Source organism: Psammomys obesus, unplaced genomic scaffold (assembly GCF_907164565.1).
Source record: "Psammomys obesus unplaced genomic scaffold, mPsaObe1.curated_primary_1811, whole genome shotgun sequence".
NCBI classification, from domain to species: domain Eukaryota; kingdom Metazoa; phylum Chordata; class Mammalia; order Rodentia; family Muridae; genus Psammomys; species Psammomys obesus.
The window spans coordinates 6,167,345-6,188,812 of record NW_026590859.1 but is presented as its reverse complement, the minus strand read 5'-3'; the positions used below and the strand labels follow the sequence as shown (position 1 = coordinate 6,188,812).

Sequence of the window (21,468 nt, the reverse complement as noted above, 5' to 3'; positions counted from 1 at the left end):
GCGTCTTTACCCACTGAGTTTGTGTGGGAACAAGCTGATCACATGCTCCACAGCAAGGCTCAGCACTATGCTGGTTTGTTGCACTGTGTCCTGTGTTATTTTTAAGACTTACTTTCCAAAATTCCCATAACTTCTTATAAATTAGCTGTCTTTACACTAGCATTTGTTCTTAATTTTAAAATTTCCATCTAAATGAAGCAATCAGTAAGCAAAGAATGAGGCATTTGACCAAAGACGAAACAGTCTAATGCTACGATATCCTCATGGGAGAGAAATGAAAGACGATCAGGAAAAAGATAATTTCTATTTTCTCTAGTTGCCTTTTAATAAGAAACCTCCTATTTCTCAAGATTTCTGTAACTGTAGAAGTTGATAGGGAAAAAATTGATACTCTGCTTTCCAGACCATCTCACACTTTTTAAAGATACGACTGGCAGGTCACAAAAACTGTTGAACTATTAGAATATTTTTAATGTAGGATAGCGTGATCTACAGAGCAGAAAGAAACAGTTTGGAATGTATGCAGAAGTATACAGAAATGGCTGCTGGCCTGTGGGTACAAATATTCTTCTATGAATTTGCAATTAGTTAACTAAAATTCAGTAGTCCCACTGCTTCTCTGGTTCGTTTAGGATCTGTGTTTTACAAACCTGGTGTTTAGAAATGTAGCTGTCCTAAAGAAATCAAGCATAGTCAGAACACATCCTGAGATGACATAGGTCCACAAATATGGAGAGAGACTTTCATCCATTGGCCAGCTTTTAAAAGTGTAATTCAAGTTTTGAGCCTCATGCTGGATCCTTCCTCCCCAAGAATGAATTCAGAATTAACTATAATGTTGCTGTCTAATAGAATGAGGTCCTTCTGATTAAAGCATTGCATGGAGTGAGGTTCATGAGAGTAGGAAAGAGGAGGGACTGGCAGGATCTTACCGGATAAGGCGTACTGCTTCTTTAAAAATTAAGCATGCATAGCCCCACCTGACTCCCTGCCACTGACCAAGGTACCAGCTGAGAGCTGGGACAGCTCAGTTCCAGAGGGGCCACCAAGCAGCCAGCACTGAGGTCCAGGTAATCTTCTGAGCTGTGGGGAACACTTTTCCCAAGTGCCAAGTCTTCCTCACAGCCTTCCTGTTGCTGGGGGCCTATTTCCTAGAAGTAATGGGGAGAGGGTTACAGCAGGGTTGCCAGGCAACGTGGGACAGAGGTCCTATCCAGGAGCTATTTCTCACACTGAGGGGACCAGTTGAAATTCAATAAAGAAATGGTAACTCGGCTTATTTATCAATACAATTACTTACACAGTATTAGGAATCCATATTTAACCTCCAAATACAGAGTCATATGTGAAAACATTAACACAAATGCTTGATAAATATTAAGGCACAGGGCAAGCAGATGGTATTGAGTTTCTAATCAGCTTTGCTGTGAGCTTAAAGTGGCTGCGCAGGCTCAGATGAGGGGAAAGGCCCAGAGTGCTTAGCTAGCTCCTCTTTGGGCATATGCAAGTTAGCTCTGGTCATAGCATATGGTGTTCGTGAAAAGAGCTAAAGGATGCTTTACTGCATTAATTAGAGCGAGTAGTGCCAATTCCCTGGGGTCGAGTAACAGCTCAAAGTAGTTTTTAGACTATACAATTCACAATAACATATAAATACATAAACTGATTGTCCTGTAGATTGAGGACTCTGATTTTCTCAATAAGGTCAAGATCTTTATTGCAGTTTTTGACCCTAAGCTGTATAGTTTAAATGGACTTTGAGAAGTTTGCTGTTGTTTTTGTAGGTGGCACAGTCTTTATGTTTTGGATAAACTCTTGATTTCTTGTGTGTTCGTTCACCAGAGGCCAGCTTCAGCTCATGTCTCTGCCCTCCCTGAGGACGTCCTCGCTCTGCCTTCCCTGTGAAAGTGTGTCTGCAGTTTCTGGGAGATGGAGAATCTCAGTATTCGGGTGCGCAGGTCTGGTTATTAATTTAGGAAGGCCTCATCATCGGGTGAAGAATAACTTTTTATAACCACGCGTTGCCTGGTTTTTTCAATGGGCTTCCTGTGTCAGGCCATTAAAACATTCGTCTTTGCCTACTTGGCCTCAGTGAGTTTGACTGCCTCTCAGGGCATTTTCCCAAGGCTGGAGAATGTGGGCGCTTTCAAGAAGGTATCCACTGTGCCAACCCAAGCCACGTGTGGGTTCCCAAGCGCCAGCACTTTCTGTCATCCTTCGGTGGCCGCTGAGAGCATGCAGTTGTGTACCGAGACGCGCTGTGTCCAGGACTGCCCCTACCGCTCTGCCTCCCCTCCCTATACGGCCCTCCTGGAAGGCATCCGGGGCTGCCTCCCTGCAGACTACAGAGACCTCCGCCCTCACGCCAGAAGCAACTCCCCGAGCTTTATATTTGGAAGTCACAAGAACTGCCCCTCTCTGCGGGCTCCGAGGCTGGCAGCAGAATTGACCTTAGCTGTGTGGTTGAAGCCTGAGCGAGAAGGCGTGATGTGAGTAACATCAGCTGGGGTTCCCAGTTCCCAGGTGGCCTAGGAATCGGTAAAACCAGGAGTTGTGAATATTATTGTAGTCTGAGGTCTCGCATAGAAATTATGCTAATGAGAGAGGTGCGCAGTAAGGGGCAATGGCTACGTTGGTCTTTTCTCTTCTGGCTTTCTGATCTGAGCATTGTTTTCCTGAAATGTTTTCAGTCTGTTGTAAATAGAGTTGACCATGAAAAAAGAATGTGCTGAAATAGTTACATTGGACGGCAATATATCTGAACATATATCGATTATATATAGAGAGTATCATTTATAAAAGTTATATATAATAGAATACACATTCTAATTATACATTGATAAATATCAATTATATCTAAGTCATTTATTATTTATTTGTTTCTCACAAACTAGGTGATATTTGGTCCTAGCCTGTTAAGTCTAGAGTTCAGAGTGCATTTGTAGGCACAGGAGCCAGTAATAGAAATAACTGTTATGTTTGAAGTCTTGCTTGAGGCTTATATATACAAAGTATCCCTACTAGAAAATAAACAGTTTTACTAGTCAGGTAGCTTTTGAAGACCTAGGACTGTTTTACTTATCTTTCTTTTCTCAATAAATGCTTTATGTGATGGATGAAAGATGTTCTGTAATAGAGTTGAACATATGGATAGCACCTCTACCATACCATACCATACCATACCATACCATACCATACCATACCATACCATACCATACCATACCATATCATACCATATCATACCATACCAGCTCTACCTCCCACACATTTCAGCCTTGGGCCTTCACTGTGTGGTGCTCCCATCTTCAGATCTGTTAGGAAGTCGGTAATCATGAGACCTTCTCCAAAGCTACCCTGCTGTTGAATCTGCTAAGGGTACCCTCAACGTAATTAGGAATGAAGCTTTGCTACAACCAATTTTGGTTTGTGTGATTACAAGCTTTTCCTCCTATAATCCTAATCACACTGATGTTTGACACCAGTCTCCTGAATAAATGCAGAGCCAGTCTGTGAACATAATAAGCACCATTTTGACTGATCTTTACTTAATGTGCTTTTTACTTTTTACTATGTATGTCCTTATGTGTATGCGAATGTAAGTGCAGTACTCATAGAGGCCAGGGAGGGAGCTGAGAGCTCTGGAGCTGTCAAGGATGTTTACAAACCTCCTGACATGGGCTTTCGGAGCCGAATTCAGATCTTTGGCAAGAGCTCCTAACCTTTAAGCCATCTCTCGGACTCCCACTAATCTTTATTTGTTTAATGTTAATTTTTTGGCATTTTCATCCATGAAGTGTGTTCTACTCTCACCTCATATTTTGTCTCTGAGTAGTGCTGGGCACCTGCCCTTGTCATGTTTCCTTTGTGGGACTGCACGGGGCATCTCAACACTTACGAAGCAACAAGTAAAGTCTTGGCATGTCACAAGCAAATGTGACTTAGACATCTTGGGTGTTTATGTTTCATCTACCAAGAGAAAGTTCACACATCTCACTTTTGTTTTAAATTCAGAAGGAAAATAATTGCAGTCCATTAACACTGTTTCTATTCTTCCTTGACCAAAAAAAAAAAAAAAAAAAAAAAAAGATTTTGCTATTTTATTGTTGGAAATTTCAGGAAATTCAAGTCATTTGAATTGTCATCAGCATCTAGACTCTTAAAACATGTTTCTCAAGCTTGCAGAGACATCTCTGCACCAAATGTCTCCTTTATTGGCGTAATTGCCTATGGATAAGACAGAGGGGTGTCCGCAGACGTTGTGGTGTGAGGGTCATAGTCTGGAGGATCCACTTCCTGCATCAAGGTCGTTTTCATTCTTGAAGCTAAAATGCCTGTGGGAATTGGAGGAATTTGGGGGTGTTTGTACTAGATAAGCAAAACAAACAAAACACGGATTATCCAATTATTGTGTATTCAGGAGCAGAATAAATCCAGTTCCTAAATATTTTACTACCTGCCTTCGTCTCACATTTATTATCTACCAAAGCTAGAGTGTTTACAAGCAAACAAAATAGCAAGGGAGATAATCAATAACATATTAAGAAAAGCATTTTCAGCAAGCTTGGGGAAATAAGTCTGCATTTGGTAAATACATTCCTGTGTAATGATTGAATTCTCACTTGTAGATTTTATACTCAAGACAAATGAACAAAGGAAAACTCTTAGACTAAGGCCCAGAGACATTGGATAAAGGCAATTTTTTTCATGTTAGTAATCACAAATATTCAACTACCAAAGTGTTAAAAATAGCCTGCAGTAGTAGCATCTATGTATGTATGTATATTTTTATAAGCTTTCATCTAATATTATTTGACAAAATTAAAAACATGCTTTATTTCATATCAAATGAAGTGAAAAAGCATAGTGAATTAGTACCAATAAAAGAGAGACCCTTGCTCTCCAATCTTATTCTGTATTCTAAATCAGGACAAAAATAGATGAAAGTAAAGTGAGGTTTTTAAGATGTCCCCAAATTTGAAACATTTTTCACAGCAATTCTTGGGTGGCCCAACTTTACCTTTGCCTCTGGGATGCTCCTGACTGAATGCCATCACTTTGTGGGAAGAAGTCTTTAGTCTTCCATATATCTTTCATATCCTTAGAATCCTGGTGCCCTGGCAGGTGGCTTCTCGTTCCTATCCAGATGGCAAAGCATGTTCAGTGAGCAGGAAGGACGGCTGCTTACACATTGTTGAGCTGAGAGGAGTGTTTTGTAATCGGTGATTCCTGTGGCGATGCCTAGCCTGGGTGGAGAGCAGTCAGGTAAGAAAGGAGCCCTGAAAGGCACACCAGGCAGTCAACAGAGAAGTGACCCTTTGAAGGAAATTTCAGCTGGGAACGGTGGCATCCGCCTGTCACCTCAGCACTCAGAAGGCTGGAATGGAGGGACTTCAAGATCAAAACCAGCTTGAGCTGTGTAAAAACCTGGGCTCTAAAGTAAAGAAAGTGTAATGTAAGGCCTAGACTCTTCCTGAAAGTCATTCTTCGTCATCAAAATACAACTTAATTTTATTCCCATGAACTATCACCACAGTATCTATCTCAGTGTCCCAGTTGGCCTGCTGGTCATGGAAGGTAGGCAGTCATCTGGTACACACTGCATTTGGCTTCTGGCCAGCGGATGATGAAGTAAGAAGAGACGGTTGATGTTCATTCTCCATTTCATCATAGGAACCAGACAGAGCAATTCTGACTTCAGGGCTAATAACTTAGAGCCTTCCATGGGCTCCAGATTCATTTGACATTAAGAGAAGAAGAAAGATTTGCCTTGGTAACTCACTGCCCATGTGGGGTGTGCTGTGTCCTACCACGTCCTATAAAAGGAATAGCCAGGGAACTAATGGGCCAGTAGCTTAAATGTTAGTTTTCCAGTAGGATGCAACTACTTTACTTTCTGTCATGAATCTCTAATGAAGGGTGTTGAGGCTCTGGGGAATATATTATAAATAAGAATTCTATTTTTCCTGAAATAAGGCTACTTTTGTCAAAATAAAGCTTTCCAGGAGCATATTAAGATTCAGGCACTTATTCTTAGCATGCCACTTTGAGTGGGCTTGGGGTCACTCTATCAGGACAGGACCTTAACTTGACGTTTTGCTCGGATACTGACCTTTTCTGTCTTTTCTGGTTGCTTCCTTAGGTGTGTGATAGAGAAGACAGTGGCTGGGCAGATTGTGTTCAAAGTTACAATATCCGAGAAAGAGACCATGTTTTATTACCGCACAGTAAATGGTTTGCAGCCTCCGATAAAAGTAATGACACCAGGGAGAATTCTTATGAAGGAATGGATTCATCTCAGTGTGCAGGTGAGTAAAATAAAAAATATTTAACATTTGGTTAAACACGGGGATCTGTCATCCTGTCTTCTCCTTTAAACGGCACCTACCCAGGAAGGCCGACGCTGTATCTAAATCCCGGGTATATGTAAATGACAGTGAGAGAAGACAGGCATTTCGGTGAACTCATGTTGCAGCTCCTGACGTGTTAGCAGTTTCTCCCCTCGCGCTGCTGTAAGACTCTCCGCCCCGCAGACGAGCAGCAACGATGCCGTGGGCAGTAATCCCATGTCCAGGGAATTTCTGCTTTATTTGGTCACTGAATTTTACGTTTAGATGTTAACTCCTTTGGAGCCCAACACTGATGTCACGAGTTGTGGCGGCATTTAAACCCTCGCTCGGGGTCTGTGGCTGTCTTTCTCAGATCGTGTCTGATGATGGGAATGAAACTTGGCTGTTGCGTTAAGTCGCTGACCTTAGAACTAGTGAACTCCGCACTCGAGGCGTTCGGAAGGTGTTATATTATCATTGTAGTTGTCGCCGACAGTTTGGAAGAACTTCAGAGGCCGTGGGAGGCTGAGATAACTGCTAGATGTCTGGCATTTGCAGTGTCTAGAAGAGAGGCAGACCCGCCTTTTGTTTCTTCAGGGCTTCGCGCGACTCAGTGCTGCCAAACCCACACTTGCTTTTCAAACCGGAGGGAGTGTGTGCTCTGTCTCCCAGGAGGTGCTCCAGGATGCCCACTCCCCCAGGGATCATCAAAATCGCCCCTCGAGGTTTATAAAAATTACCTTTGACGTGAAACACACATGCATGCACATGCATGTGCTTACACGTGTGTGTGTACTTTTATACGCACATATAAATGTCTGTATGTCTGTACACAAAGATAGCAAGCATATGCGGTTCAGCCATACATCCATATACAAGCATATGAACCTGCCTGCCTGTCTGTCGCCCTGAATCAGGTACTAATAGATTTCCTTAGGCTGTTCTGAGAATTCTTAATTTGGTTTAAATTATTATTTCAACATTTTATTATCCTTAATAATTTGAGAACACAGTATATATGCATTTGTTTTTTTCTAATAATAACTGTCGATAGGGCTGTACTTTGGCATAAGAGTGCAGTATCAGTATATATATATTTTTATATTTATATATATATATTTATATATATATATATATATATATATTTATATCTACAATTGGTGCATTGGTTTTAGGAAGGCATTCAGAAAGCCACGGTACCTACTCAAGGTGCTTGGCCCGTAATTGAGCTTAGTGAAGGTGGCTGATGAGGATCGGGGTTTTCCGTTGTTTCTATGCCAACGGGATAATAGATGTTAAGTGTGGAGCTCACCAGTATTGGGCCCTGTAGTAAGAGCTGGGCTGTATCCTAGAAGTCCTCACTTCATGGTGGTTTAGTAAAGAACAGAGAAATCTTTGTCTTGTTTCTAGAAGAGTCTCTTTCTAACAATTAATTGGTGTAACCGAATTGGGCTCTGATTTGGACATAGAAATGTGGACATAGAAACCTTTAAATACTTGGCAGACAATGCCAAAACAGCTGTCTGTTTCCAATGAATTTGGATGTCTGTGACAATGAAGACAATCTTTCTGGTTGACGTTGTTTTACCTGATCTGTGAAAATGGGAGCAGCTCAGCAGCCTCAGCAGAGGAAAGTATATGAATTGCCAAGTTCAAGTGCAGTCTCCACTGCAAAGAGGCAGGTGTGTATGAGTCACTGTCCTGGGGTCCACAGCTTGTCAGAGGGAAGCCTTCTCCTCGTATAGGTAAAGTTTTGTTTCGAAATCTTCCCTTCTTCAAAGGGTAGCACACTGATGCTTCAAGATTTATTTATTCATTTATATTTCATGTGTATGAATGTTTTGCCTGCATTTAGTTAAGTGCACTTTGGTGTGTAGAGTGCCAGAGGAGGCCAGAAGTGAGTGTTAGGTTTCCTGGAACTGGAGTCACAGGGCTTATGAATCACCATGTGGGTGCTGGGAACAGAACCGGAGCTCCCGAGAAAGCGTCACGTTGTCGTAGCTGCTGGGCTATTACCCCGCTGCGGTCCACATGATTTAGTGAGGCTGCTTATGTTTGAAACAGTTTGTCTACCAAGGGACAAATTTTCCTTTCTGATTTACACGGTTTTTTTTGTTTAACTTTCTGACTTCAAAATTTTTAATTGAGTTTTTGAGACAGGGTCTTGACTGATAGTAGCATTAAGCTCTTGCCCAGACTGACTGCAAATTGCAATCTGCCTGCTTCTTTTTCCTAAGTGCTGAGATTACAGGCATGTGCCACTGTGCCTGGCTATTAAGTTTTTAAAATAAAATCACTGGACTCTAATTAAGTCACAAATGAAAACATCACACAGCCAGATTAATGAAGCTGATTAAGCCCTTGCCCATTCCCAAATCCGTACATGTCAGGGGACCTCTACACAGCTGGAATGGCCTTTCTGAAGCCGCAGAGCTTCTCAGGGTCGATGATTATATTTTTATTTACTTATTGACAACAAAAACCTAAGACATGATTCGCTTTATAACCCCTTTTGTGACTCATGTGCTCTTTTGTTACTATACAGAAACTATCTAGAACACTGGATAGCATTGTAACACTTTTGTGCGTGCATACCAAATGTCCTGATCATTTTTGTTCCTTCTAACCTTTGTTCTTGTGCGTGTGAAATGCGTGTGCACATGTGTGTGTGGACACAGGTATCCACGAAAGCCAGAGAAGGAGAACAGATGTCAGGCTCCATCGCTCTCTCCACCTTACTCCCTTGAGACAGGATCTCTCACTGAGCCTGGACTTTGCCTATTGGCCAGCAAGCTTAAGTTACTAAATCTGTGTCTCCGCTCCGGACAGCAACCAGTCCAAGTGCACAAACCATTTCTAAGTTCTTATGCAGGAGTTTGAACTCAGCCCTCACCTTTGTACAGCAGTCTCTTATTCATCCACGGAGCCGTCTTCCCGAGTGCCTCCATATTTCTTCTATCACTCCTTCTAACTTCGTGCTTTTTGATTTGTTTGTTTCTATATTCTACATATGACATAAAGAATGTAATGCCTGCCTTTCTATTCATAAACATGACACCCAAGTATCATCTATAAGAGAATAAAAAGGAAAAGTTTTTAAAAATTATACACACTAGTCAACAACAAATTAGCATTTATATGTTAGTATATATGTATATATATACATATATACATAGATACATACACAAGCACATATACAAACATATGTCAAAATAAATCAAAGGGACTAAGTACTGCTGCAGGGATGATTGTTCGTGCAAAAATGGATACTCACCTCTCCTACCCTGAACTTGGCTGTGTTTTGGGCTATGTACGCCTTGTAGAGAGCAAAGACTGAGGGATACTCAGTCTTTCTCTTGTCTGTGCTGCTTTACAGTGAGTCAGTGGGAGCAGCTTGAAATCGGAGCTGACTAGAATAGCTCTCTTTCCCTGCACAGTACATGAGAAAAGCAAACATTTCCTCAGATGCTGTGTACTTGAGACAGAGTATTTCACCAACCCCCCCCCCCCCACCCCAGGAGAAGCTGGCACTGAACTCTTCTGTCCGTCTGGATCCTAGGCCCCTCCAGAGAACCCACCTGCAGGGGCAGGACAGCAAACTCCACTGGGTAGAAAGAGTGCAGCTGTCCTGACTTCCCACCACCCACAACTGCTTTTTTTTGTGGCCTTGTCACTGTATGCATTGCTGCGGTCATGCCTCGTCTCCTAACCCTCTTTGGTGCCCCCTAAGCTACCAGCCATTCCAAACCTCACCAGATATGTTCTCCAGGGAGCTCCCTTCAGCAATGCTTTCCTGGGGCACACTGGGCCACGAGGTAGATGCTGATGGGGCAGCATGGTGCCGCTTGCTGTGAGCTCCAAGGGACTGAACCTGTGAACGAACATCTCTCTCAAAGCAGCACTTACAGCGAGACCTTCCCAGGATGGCCCCCCAAAACAGCAGAAACACAAGCACTTCTCAGTCACCAGCTCACCCGTAGCTGCCAGGCCAGGGGAGTCCAGACATTCTCTGTACCCTGCGTGTCTCTGTGTCCATGTTTACCCACGGCCTCTCCCCTTACCTTCGCCCTGAACCGCCATGGGGCCAGTACTCATGCAGTACTTCCTCCCCTCCGTTCCCATGACCTGTGTTCAGAGGGTTCGCTTGGTATCCACTTTTCATTGGCAAGGTTAGACTATTGAGCAACAGGGACGGCCCTTGTCACCAAGTGTGATGCTACTTCAATCTCCAGGGTCCCCCGTAGAGAGGACCATATCCTGAGGGTTTTCCTGTGACCACATGCAACTTGTCTTCTGACCATCAAATGCATTCCATGGAATACACAGGCATACATACAATGAATAAATTCAAAATGTATAAAAGTACTTAAAAAGAATCAGAATGTTAACTTCCCCAAAATATTTTTAAATGGCTTTAATTGATGAAATCCCTGGTCAATAAAGATGCCAGCAAGTACCTTCCATACTAACCAGAGAAGATCTAAGCACAAAAATATTCAAAGTTATTTTAGTGATAGATAGATCAGCATTTATTTGAAAGCCAGCATTTTGAGATCAGAACGGTCAGAAAATGGGAAGTTTGTGAATTAATATTCAACCAGGGACTTTAATCTTACATGGTTGATGATTTAAATTTTTTTTGGGACTTAGCATATTGGCCACTTCTGATTATGTAATAAAGAAATTTATTAAGCTATACTTTTTATACTGAAACTTGGAAACCCAATTCATGTTTTATTAAGCACAATAGGGATAATCTTAGATCTTTAAGGCATTAATACTTATATTGAATTCATATATGTTGAAATTACTAAGAGGTCAGTGTTAAAATTTTGGAATACAAAGAGGGATTTTATCGAGCATTTTGTTGTGGATTGGCGGGCGAGACCAGTTGGAAGCATTTGGCTGGGTGTCACTTGAAACTAACCCCATTTCCCAAGTCTCCTGTGAAAATGGTCTTTGCCCTCTAAGCACTTCACACACTTCATGGAACCCATAGCTTCCAGGGGCTGCCAGGAGAGTCTCTCTAGAAACCATGCTGAATTGCAGTAAAACATGAGTTGCAACAGACTCGGTGTCAGCATGGTGAAGCGTCAAGGGCTGTCCCGGCAACAGGGCCGTTCACACGCTCTGTGCCATCTTGTAGGTTTCTTGTACACTGATCAGCAGAGCCACAGAGGAGCCTAGACGCAACGGTATGAAGAGGGGCAGCTTGATACAATGAGTGCAGAAAGTATTGGTAAATAAGCCTGAGCAATCAATAGGAGGAGGAGAGGGATTTCAGAGTCCTGGTTTGTTTGTGTAGTATGTTGTTTTGATTTATGTCTTCAGTTTGAAAAAAAGGAAAACTATTAAGAGCACTGGGGATAGACATGCAGTTTAAGAAACAATTTGTTACACTAGATAAATGAGTGTCCCGGCCTTGGAGTATCTGTTCATATGCACAGCTAATAAGGCTTTTAAATGCCTCTGATGATGGGGGCGGGGTGTCTTGGAGCAGAGATGCCATGGAATCTGTCTCGGGTTAGAACCCCATCTGGGGAAGTTCTATCTTTACTCTCGCCCCATTCCAACATCTCCTAACCACATTGCGCCTTTAATAATTCTCACTGATGACCCCTGCAATTCCATGTGTCCAGTCACGTGAGATGCGCATCAAACGTCATCTCTTCGGGCAGGGCCGTCTCTATTCAACCATTTGACCATTACCTAAGATAGCTGAATGTTTTGGGGTTATTCAGAGCAAAGTGAAAACAAAGAACTTAGGAAATTCTTTTGAAGCAACCAGTAAAAAAAAAAAAAAAAAAAAAAATTAGGTGTGCTTCCTGTACATGAAATCAACCAATCAACCCTCTCACATGCTCACATTGCAAATGCCAGGTGTAACTGTCCTGCACTGGTGGAGGCTTTCCCACTGTAGAGCTGAGGAAAAAGGGGGGAGCTCTTAAGAGTCAACACAGTCTGCCTGTGTATAGTATTAGCTTCATCTGGGCTTAAACTAAAATCCACACATTGCCACAAGGGCTGTAAAGATGGCTCAATGGTAAGACTTTTTTTCTTATTCTTAGAGAGGACCTGAGTTTGATACCCAGCTCTCACCCTGGGCAGCTCAAAACAAGCATGTAACTCCCCAGCTCAGGTGACCCTGTGCCTTCTGTTATCTCAGAGGACACCCCTACTGACATGCACATAACTAAAAATCAAATATTTCAATAAAGCGATTACCATAAAGCTAAGCCATCATAAAAATCTAAGGGGTGGTTTTCAGAGTTCTGCAACCAAGAGAGTAAAACCCCCCAGGAACCGAAAAGACCCAGTCGTGACAGAAATAAAATTTTGCTGTTTGTAAACACCCTTACATATATACGGCGTATGCGTGCATTCATTTTGTTTGACTCATTTATGCATCCATGGAAAGAGTAGATATAATTCCAGCTGTATCTGGAATTTCTATAGACGGTTCAAATGTAAAACAGGATTATTTTATGTAAAGGGTTCTATGCACAAGTCAGGGTTGAAGAGATGGCTCAGTTTATAAAGGTATTTGCCACCTGGACAACCAGTCTAAGATAGATTCCCAGAACCCACATGAGGGAAGGAGAGAATTGACTCACGTAAGTTGTCATCTAAGATTCATACTTGCCCTATGACACACACACACACACACACACATACACACGTTTCAAAAGGTAAGCGGAATTATGCAAGGCTTACTTGATTAGATCTGATCAGCCATTTCATGGTTCAGCTTTATAACGGCATGCAAATAATATAGTTTTGGTTGAAACTATATGGCACATTTAAACTTTGATCTTTTCCCGGGGTAGCAATATATGTAAGACATTTGGGTGGGTTGCTAGACAATTATAGTGTCTAGTTATTCATAGAATTCTAGGAGTAACCTGTCCGTACTCTGCAATGTCTTGCGTAGTTCAGAACATCATGTTTTGAAGATTAAGGTATACTAAATGCACCCTCACCTCAGCTTCCACTATTTCCATCTCCTGCTTGGATTCTGGATTGCTAACTCCCTGTAACTGGAGCATCTACACTTCCAGAATTCACACGTATGCAATATGATACATTCAACCTATCCACACACACAACATACCTTGTCAATCTCCTTCATGGGAATGTGTTGTATGTGAGAGATGCGGAGGCCAGTGGCTTGAGTGCAGCACGCAGGCTGAGAGGCACGCTGTGAAGTGAGAGCTGGTGGTCAGAAGAGGCTTGCGTTAAACATCACTGGACAGTCTGCAGTTTCTTAAAGGAACATCTGTACCTGTGCTGGGAAAAGGGACAGCGATGAGGAGTGAGGGGATCAAGGGAGAAATCCGTGGCATGGGCAGATAACATTGTACTAAACACAGCCTGCCGACAGAGAGGGAGAACAAGTATTCTGAAGACAGGGGTGAAGGCAGGCCATGGAAGCCCGCTGAAACCGTGGATGATAAGGTCAGTGGCATGTGTGCTGAGAACAATTTAGTAAAAATGAGAACCTTTGTTGAAGAAAGGAATGCACGTTGATGAGTCCTAATACTCTGGTGTGTGTAGTTTCATGAAGTCTAATTTGTCTAAATAGAGGCACCAGAAAACAATCATGCTTTTCATGCATAGCAAGAGTTAGGCCTCAGTTCACAGCTCTAATTTCCACCTTTAGAAATCATTAGAATTAACAAGAAAGCAGCGTTCCCCATGCTCATACTCCATTATGTCTTCAATGGCCTAAAATGGGCCTGTGTAGTATTTCTTTCCACCTTGATGAACTCAGAAGAGCATAAGAAAATACAGAACCAAAACAGCATGGGGAATTACCGACTTTAAATCAGGCACGCTGTGAAAGGTGCTTAAGGAAAGGGTCATGCTAATTAATTCTTGAAGACTAATAGGCTTTTGTTTGGTATAGAAGAGGGAAACAGAAAATTCTATCCAAAAGAAAGAAAGGAGTGGTCCATGGACGCTCAGACTGGTGAAAGGTATCCATAAGATATCTTATATTTATTTAATACTTATTTAGAAATAACTATACCGTGTCAAGCCAAATGGCTAAGGAAAACTAGTTCAGAGACTTAAAGCAGTTAAGAAAATTTTGGGGGTGGTGTGTGTCTCTTGATGTATAGCTCATGATTTTTATTATTGGATTCTAATCATATTTACTTAGTAAATTTTATTACACTGCATTGCCATTATTAAAATTATAAAATCTGTAGAATGTGTGATGCACACAGCCAAAAGGGTCTTGTTTACCTTATGTGTATAACAGAACAGCACATGGCATGATGGAGTATTTACCTTGATAAGTCTGAATGTCATCAGGATAATATTTTACAGCAAAAACATAAGACCAACGAGATAATTTCTACAGGGACACTTCTAATCAAGACATGCAGAAAGCCATGAATAAATTAACATTTAAACTTAGAAACTGATATTTGAAGACAACCATACCTACTTATTTCTGTAAGAAAATGGCTAGTTCTCAATGATAGCTATAAAACATAATATATATATATATATATATATATATGAAATATACACAAATATGCTCTCTGTTGATTCTGTATGGCACTAAAATTGAAATTTGCAATGAAAAGAGTGTTTTCCTGTGTCTACTTAGTTTTTGTTTCTTTTATTAAACAATGTGTAGTCTTGAAAATGCCACCATGGTGATTCTGTCAAATTTATAATGGTTCACATTCGCTGATGGTGCTGCTAATACCCGTTCACCTAATGGAATTGTCATTCGTAACACCTTCGCCTGAAAGCCACGTGTACTAAGACTTGGGTGATTCTCACTCTTTTGTGGGTAGTCGTTTTGCGCCCAAAGGGCGAACTGATGCCATCGGTTGTACTTCACCAGGCAGAGCAGTGTGCACACTGCCCAGGGCTGAATTGGGCCCACGGCATGCATCACTTCATCAAGGAACAGAAACTATGGCTGTGCTTAAATACAGACTTGAATAGTTTTATTTCCCCATCTATTTTCTTTGATATTTCCCTTTATATACAGTATTCTAAGTTATTCAAGGTTTTGTATTCAAGACTAGTTTTCATATCTATGTAAGGAAAAATAGTTTTAAAAGACATGTTTCCAAGAATGGGAAAGTTATAATGGGTCAACCTGCTTTCCAGTGATATAGTCAAAAATTAGTAAGTATTTATGATGGGTATAGAATTTTCATTTTTCCCACTAAATCAAAAGATAACATGACTCTGAATTGTATGTTTGGAAAGTAGAAAAGTAAATAGGTATGCTTTGCTTGTGTGTAGTTTTTACACACAAGCTTTTATTATCTGGATTTAGAAAGGATAGAAAGGGGCAGAAACCCTGTAACTAGAATATGGCTCGAGATCAAAGCACAGGGCCATGGTGAGATGCTCAGGAACCTGAGGAAAAGAACCAAATGTTCATCTCAATATGAGTGTAGTGGAAAGAACCAAGAGAGTTTTGATAATGCATGCATGCTCTGTAATTTATAGATGAGTTCTGGGAAAGGAACCCCTTGCATTGTTCTAGATACTTGGCAAGAGCGCTCCATACAAATACTTTGGGTTGAAAATGAGACATAAAAAGGACAGTTAAGTGAATGAGCTAAAAGTAAGATGAATTCTGTGACCTCGCACCTATGGATAAATACTGACCAATAAATTCCTTAAAACACTTCCTAGCACCACACACAGAGCATCTCAAAATGTGTGAAAGGAAGGCTGCTTATAAATACCAGAGTGGTGCATGGTGTGAGAAAATGTGAAAACTTAGGGGCACAGATGTTGAAGCACATATCTTGTATAGAGAGTGCTTCTCTGTGGGTTTTTTTTTTTGATTGATATTTTAATCATATGTATTTATGGGACATATCATGATAATTTGCTACATGTATGCAGTTGGTAAAGATTTAATTAGAGTAATTTGCATCTCTGTCTCTTAATAATTTAATTAACGTAATTATATGTATTTATGAACTAGAGTGCAATGTTTCAATGAATGCATACTATGTGCACTTCAAATTAGGACGCTAACATTTCCATCTCCTCACCTTCACTATGCATTTAGAGACTTGAGCCTTTTTCTTAATTATGCTCACTAGGCCTGATAGGTGATTGTGAAGTCTAGTTATCTCACTGTGCTACAGAGTACTTGAACATGGTACCTCTATCTATCTGAAGTTTTATTTCTTAGCCCTTCTATTCGCCACCCTTCTGCCACTTCTAAGACTAGAGACCACAGTCTCATGTTCAGATCTCAGTTTTGTGTGTGGTGTTCTTGTGCCTGACTTGTTTCACTTAGCACGATGTCTTTGATGTCTTTTAGTTCCATTCATTTCACTACAATGATATCATTTTTCATGGATTACAAGAGTTTCGATGAAAACAATATATCACATTTATAAGTTCGTATTTTTATGGGTGTCTAGATTGATTGCATATAACGTACCCAGAAATGAGATAGATGGTCCTTGCAACAATTCAGTACAGATTTTGTGTGTGTGTGTGTGTGTGTGTGTAATTTCTATTGTGTTCTCCATACACGCTTTACTAATTTATATTCCTACCAAAATTTTAAAGTTTCTTTTTTTTTTCACATTTCCTAGTTGATTTGAAATGTATCATAAACTAATATCAATTATAGTAACCGTATTATGTTAGCTAGAAAATTTTCCTTCTTATTTAACTATATTTTGATCAAATTAATTGGTTTACTTTCTGTTCCTCATACTTCCAATCCTTCCAATACCAAGCAACTTATACCATATTATGTACATTTCAGACATTTGATGAGATCAGGCATGTTCAGGGTAGTTAAGGTCATAGTCCTCATTGTCTCTATATTATGAGATCAATGTTGGTGTTTTTGTGGATGATTGAGAGCATGTGGTATTTGTCTCTCCATTAGCTTAGTTCATCTACCACAGTGTCATCCATTTCCATCACATTGCTGCAAATCAGCTTAAATTCTGTCCAGTTGAGTATCGTGTGCACAAAAATGTTCATACCTTCCCTGTTAATCTAGAAACCAGTTGGATGATTCTCTTTCTTGACCATGTGGAATAGTAAATAAGGATGGATAATATGGCTAAATCTTCTGGGGTTTTTATGTGGGCAACTGTGCTACGTGAAACATAGCATTAATTGTTCATCTGTATTTTTCTGTTTCCCTTTAGCATTGACTTTAATTCCTGTAATTATGTTGAAATGGAATGGTGTCAGTATACATCTTCACGATTCTTGTTTCTCATCTCAGGGAAAGTAATTTGGTCTTTGATGCTAGATGAAAGGACCTCTTTTTAGGCTTTTCTTATCTGAATCTATAAAATCTGTCTTCTGTTTTTTTTTTTTATCTTGAAAAAGCATTAACATGAGGGGAGGAGGGAGGGGCTTATGGGGGGATACAAAATGAATAAAGTGTAATTAATAAAAAAATTTAAAAAAAAGAAAAAGCATTAACATTAACAAATTTCAAATATATTTTGTGAATACTTTTTGTTTAATATACAAAATCTGAAACTTTATAATGTATTCAACTGTCTAAATATCAAAAGAATCCCACTCCTGGTGTGAAGATGATTCCAGCATTTTGTCAACTTTAACATGTACCTGTTTCCTAGTGTCGATAGATGAGATAACCCTGTAAAGTCTACCTAGACACGAGCAACAAAGACTTGGTGTTCATCACTGTGCATCTGTCCTCTTCAATAATGAGTGCTGGGTTTGTTAGAGGCTGCTCATTTCCCTACACAGTCACATGACTTCCCTTTGGCCCATCAATGTGGTTGACTACAGTGATAGATTTTCAAATATTAAACAGTATGTACCTGGAATAAACCCTTTTAATAGTTTTTGTATAATTTCATGTGTTGCTGGATTTGATTTGTTATTTTTTTTTACTTTCTTAGAGTAGAACTTGTGTGTTTTCCTATTGTTCTCTGTTATATATTTGCATATACTTTGTTTTTGTTTAATAATTTCCTTTAAGCATTCTTAAGAGTGGTTGACAATGACAAATTCTTCCTTCTCCTTTCTCTCTCTCTCTCTCTCTCTCTCTCTCTCTCATACACACACACATACACACACACATATTCTTGGTGTTTAGGTGTAATGTATTTTGATAATTTTATTTCAGGCAATTAATATCATTTAGTAAGGGTTGTATATTAAATATCATAATTTGTGCATTTGCCTCATTTGTACTTGGTGCTGTATCAGCTTTTGCTTCACACATTCAGAGATGCTTTTGTTAGGTCTGTGTACATTAGGGTTATTACACTTTTCAGCTCAGGCAATCCTTTTATCATTATGTAACACCATTCTTTACCTCCAGATGTTCGTTTCTTTTCAAGTCGCTGTTGCCTGATACAAATGTGGCGCCCTTTCTTTGATTGGAATGATTGCACACAGTTTCATGTCATTGAATGGGGATTGCTTTTCACATACAGTGTTTATTTTTCAGCCATGAATCTTGATAGTTTTAATTTGCTTGTGAAGAAAGCATCTTATTGTATAGTACAGACTGTACTGGGACTCATGACCCTCCTGCTTCAATTTGCTGATATTACAGGTGTACATTTCCAGGCCAAGGATAAACTATAATTTTTATTCTAAAACAGTCTTCCTCTACCTTTCACTACTTAGCTAGTTAGGCTTCTAAAATCTAAGCTTCTTAGTTATACTTTAGCCTTATTTCTCCAACTTTTATATTGTCTGTTATATTCAGTAATTGGTGCTGGTTTATTTGCTTACCTGTGTTTTCTTTTGCCTGTTTCTGTCTTTCTTTCTGTCCCCAAAGAACCATGTGAAACTTGAACAGATTTTACAATTTCTTCTTGAATTTTAAAATATCATTTGGGTGGCTCTAGGTGTTCACATGTGTGCAATTCACTTTCCAGTCTACTGACACGTCACTTTCCTTCTGCTGAGGGCAGAAGCCTTTCTTCCATCTAGGCCTTTTGTTCATCTCAATTTAAATATAATTGTCTTGAGTAATTCCTGCACATGCCCTCAGCACCACCCTCACCATTTCACATCGTTTGACTACACAGTCACCAAACGTCACAAACAGAGGCGGGTGGATATTATTCAGGGTGCTACTCTTTCTTTACTTTGTTTCTCTTTTGAAAAAAGTTGTTCTTTTTTTTTGTTTTTTAAAGTAAGTTTTGCAGGCTAAACTGAATGAAAGCTAATACACTATTTCCACTCACCTTGTGATGTCCTAATATTCTTCTTTATTGTTAATGGATGTCTTTTTGCTGGATTTACATTTGTGATTGACAGTTAATGTCTCTGATCAGAGTTCTATGTCACTGCTTCTGGCCTGCCTTGCATTTGACGAGGAATCTGCTGCGCCATCAGTTCCGTACATCTTTTCGACCATTCTTCTGGTGTTTGGGTTTGTTTTTTAAAGGTTGGGTTTGTGTGTTTCCTCCACCTCATCACCAGAGGTGTAGGGGTGCTGTTACAGCCATGCCAACTGGGATGGACACCAAGAGACAGGTCTGTGTCTCTTGGGCCAGTGGTGTAAAACATATAAAAACAAAACACCACCACCAACAACAACAAAAAAGCAGAAACAGAAGAAAAGAATTTCACATTGAATGATAAACAAAAAACATAGGATAGACTAGATAAAAGCAGAAAGGGGGAAGTTTAGAGAAGTTATTATCATAAATCCTTGCACTAAGAAATGCCGGTTCAAAACTGATTTCCTTAACTTCCATTGTAAAGTACTAAAGAAAAAAATAATTAGGCCCTAAGAAATGGAAGGTAGAACATAGTAACAATAATGTCAGAAACCAGTGAAACACAGAATAATGGGTTCCTTGAATGACTGATAAAAATGAAAACTCTTTATCTGATAAAGTATGGGTCTTACAGCTTGACTGATTTTAATTGGAAAAAACACATTTATATCAGTAGGACAACATATATACTTCTTTTTTTAACCTGTTCTTTTTTATTTTTAATTTCTTATTCCTATTCTTCTTATTATTATGAATTACAATTTATTCAATTTGTATCCTAGATGTGGCCCCCTCCCTCATCTCCTCCCAATTCCACCCCCACTTACTCTTCTCCTCCTATGACCCTCCCCTAGTCCACTGATAGAGGAAGTCCTCCTCTCCTTCCATCTGATCCTAGCTTATCAGGTCTCATCAGGACTGGCTGCATTGTCTTTCTCTGTGGCCTGGCAAGGCTGCACCCCCAGGGGGAAGTGATCAAAGAGCCAGCCACTAAGTTCATTCCAGAGACAGCGCTGGCTCCCCTTACTAAGGAAACCACATGGAGGCTGAGTCTATGGGCTACATTTCAGCCAGGGTTTTACGTCCCCTCCGTGCATGGTCCTTGGTTGGGTCTCTGCAGGGGCCCCTGGGCCCAGTTTTTTTTTGTTTTTTTTTTTTGTTTTTTTTTTTTTTGGCTCTTCTTTTGGAGCTCCTGTCCTCTCCAAGTCCTTCTATCTCTTCCTTTCATAAAATTCCATGCGGTCTGTCCAAAGTTTGGCTACGAGTCTCAGCCTCTGTTTTGATACCTTTAATCAGCAGAGTCTTTCAGAGGCTGTCTATGGTAGGCTCCTGTCCTGTTCCCTGTCTTCTCCTGCTTCCAATGTCTATCACATTTGCCCTTCTGAATGAGGATTGAGCATCTTCCCTAGGGTCCTCTTTGTTGTTTAGCTTCTTTGGGAGTATAGATTTTAGTATGTTTATCCTATATTAAATGTCTAATAACTACTTATGAGTGAGTATATACCATGTTTATCTTTCTCCCTCTGGATTTCCTCACTCAAGATAATCTTTTCTAGTTCTCACCATTTGCCTGCAAGTTTCATGATTTCTTTGTTTTTAATAGCTGAGTAGAATTCCATTGTGTAAATTACCACAATTTCTATATCCATTCCTCCGACCTCAACAGAAAACCAGACTCACTAAAATTGTTAGAAGAAAAAGTTGGAAAGAGCCTGGAATTCATTGGTACAGGAGACAACTTCCTGAACAGAACACCAACAGCACAGGCTCTAGATCAATAATCAATAAATGGGACCTCATAAAACTGAAAAGCTTCTGTAAAGCAAAGGACACTGTCATCAAAACAAAACCACAGCCTAAAGATTGGGAAAGAATCTTCACCAACCCTATATCTGACGGAGGGCTTA

At 40.2% G+C, this 21,468-nt stretch overlaps 1 protein-coding gene across 1 annotated transcript in view; it reads left to right on the top strand.

Annotated features, from left to right (window-relative positions):
* The first annotated feature begins 2,037 nt into the window (after positions 1 to 2,037).
* Positions 2,038 to 21,468, top strand: part of Ush2a (usherin) — a 665,632-nt gene continuing 646,201 nt past the window's right edge. Inside the window, exons 1-2 of the mRNA XM_055609194.1 lie at positions 2,038 to 2,489; positions 6,140 to 6,305. Coding sequence (XP_055465169.1) covers positions 2,038 to 2,489; positions 6,140 to 6,305 — 618 coding nt within the window. The remainder of the gene's footprint in view (positions 2,490 to 6,139; positions 6,306 to 21,468) is intronic.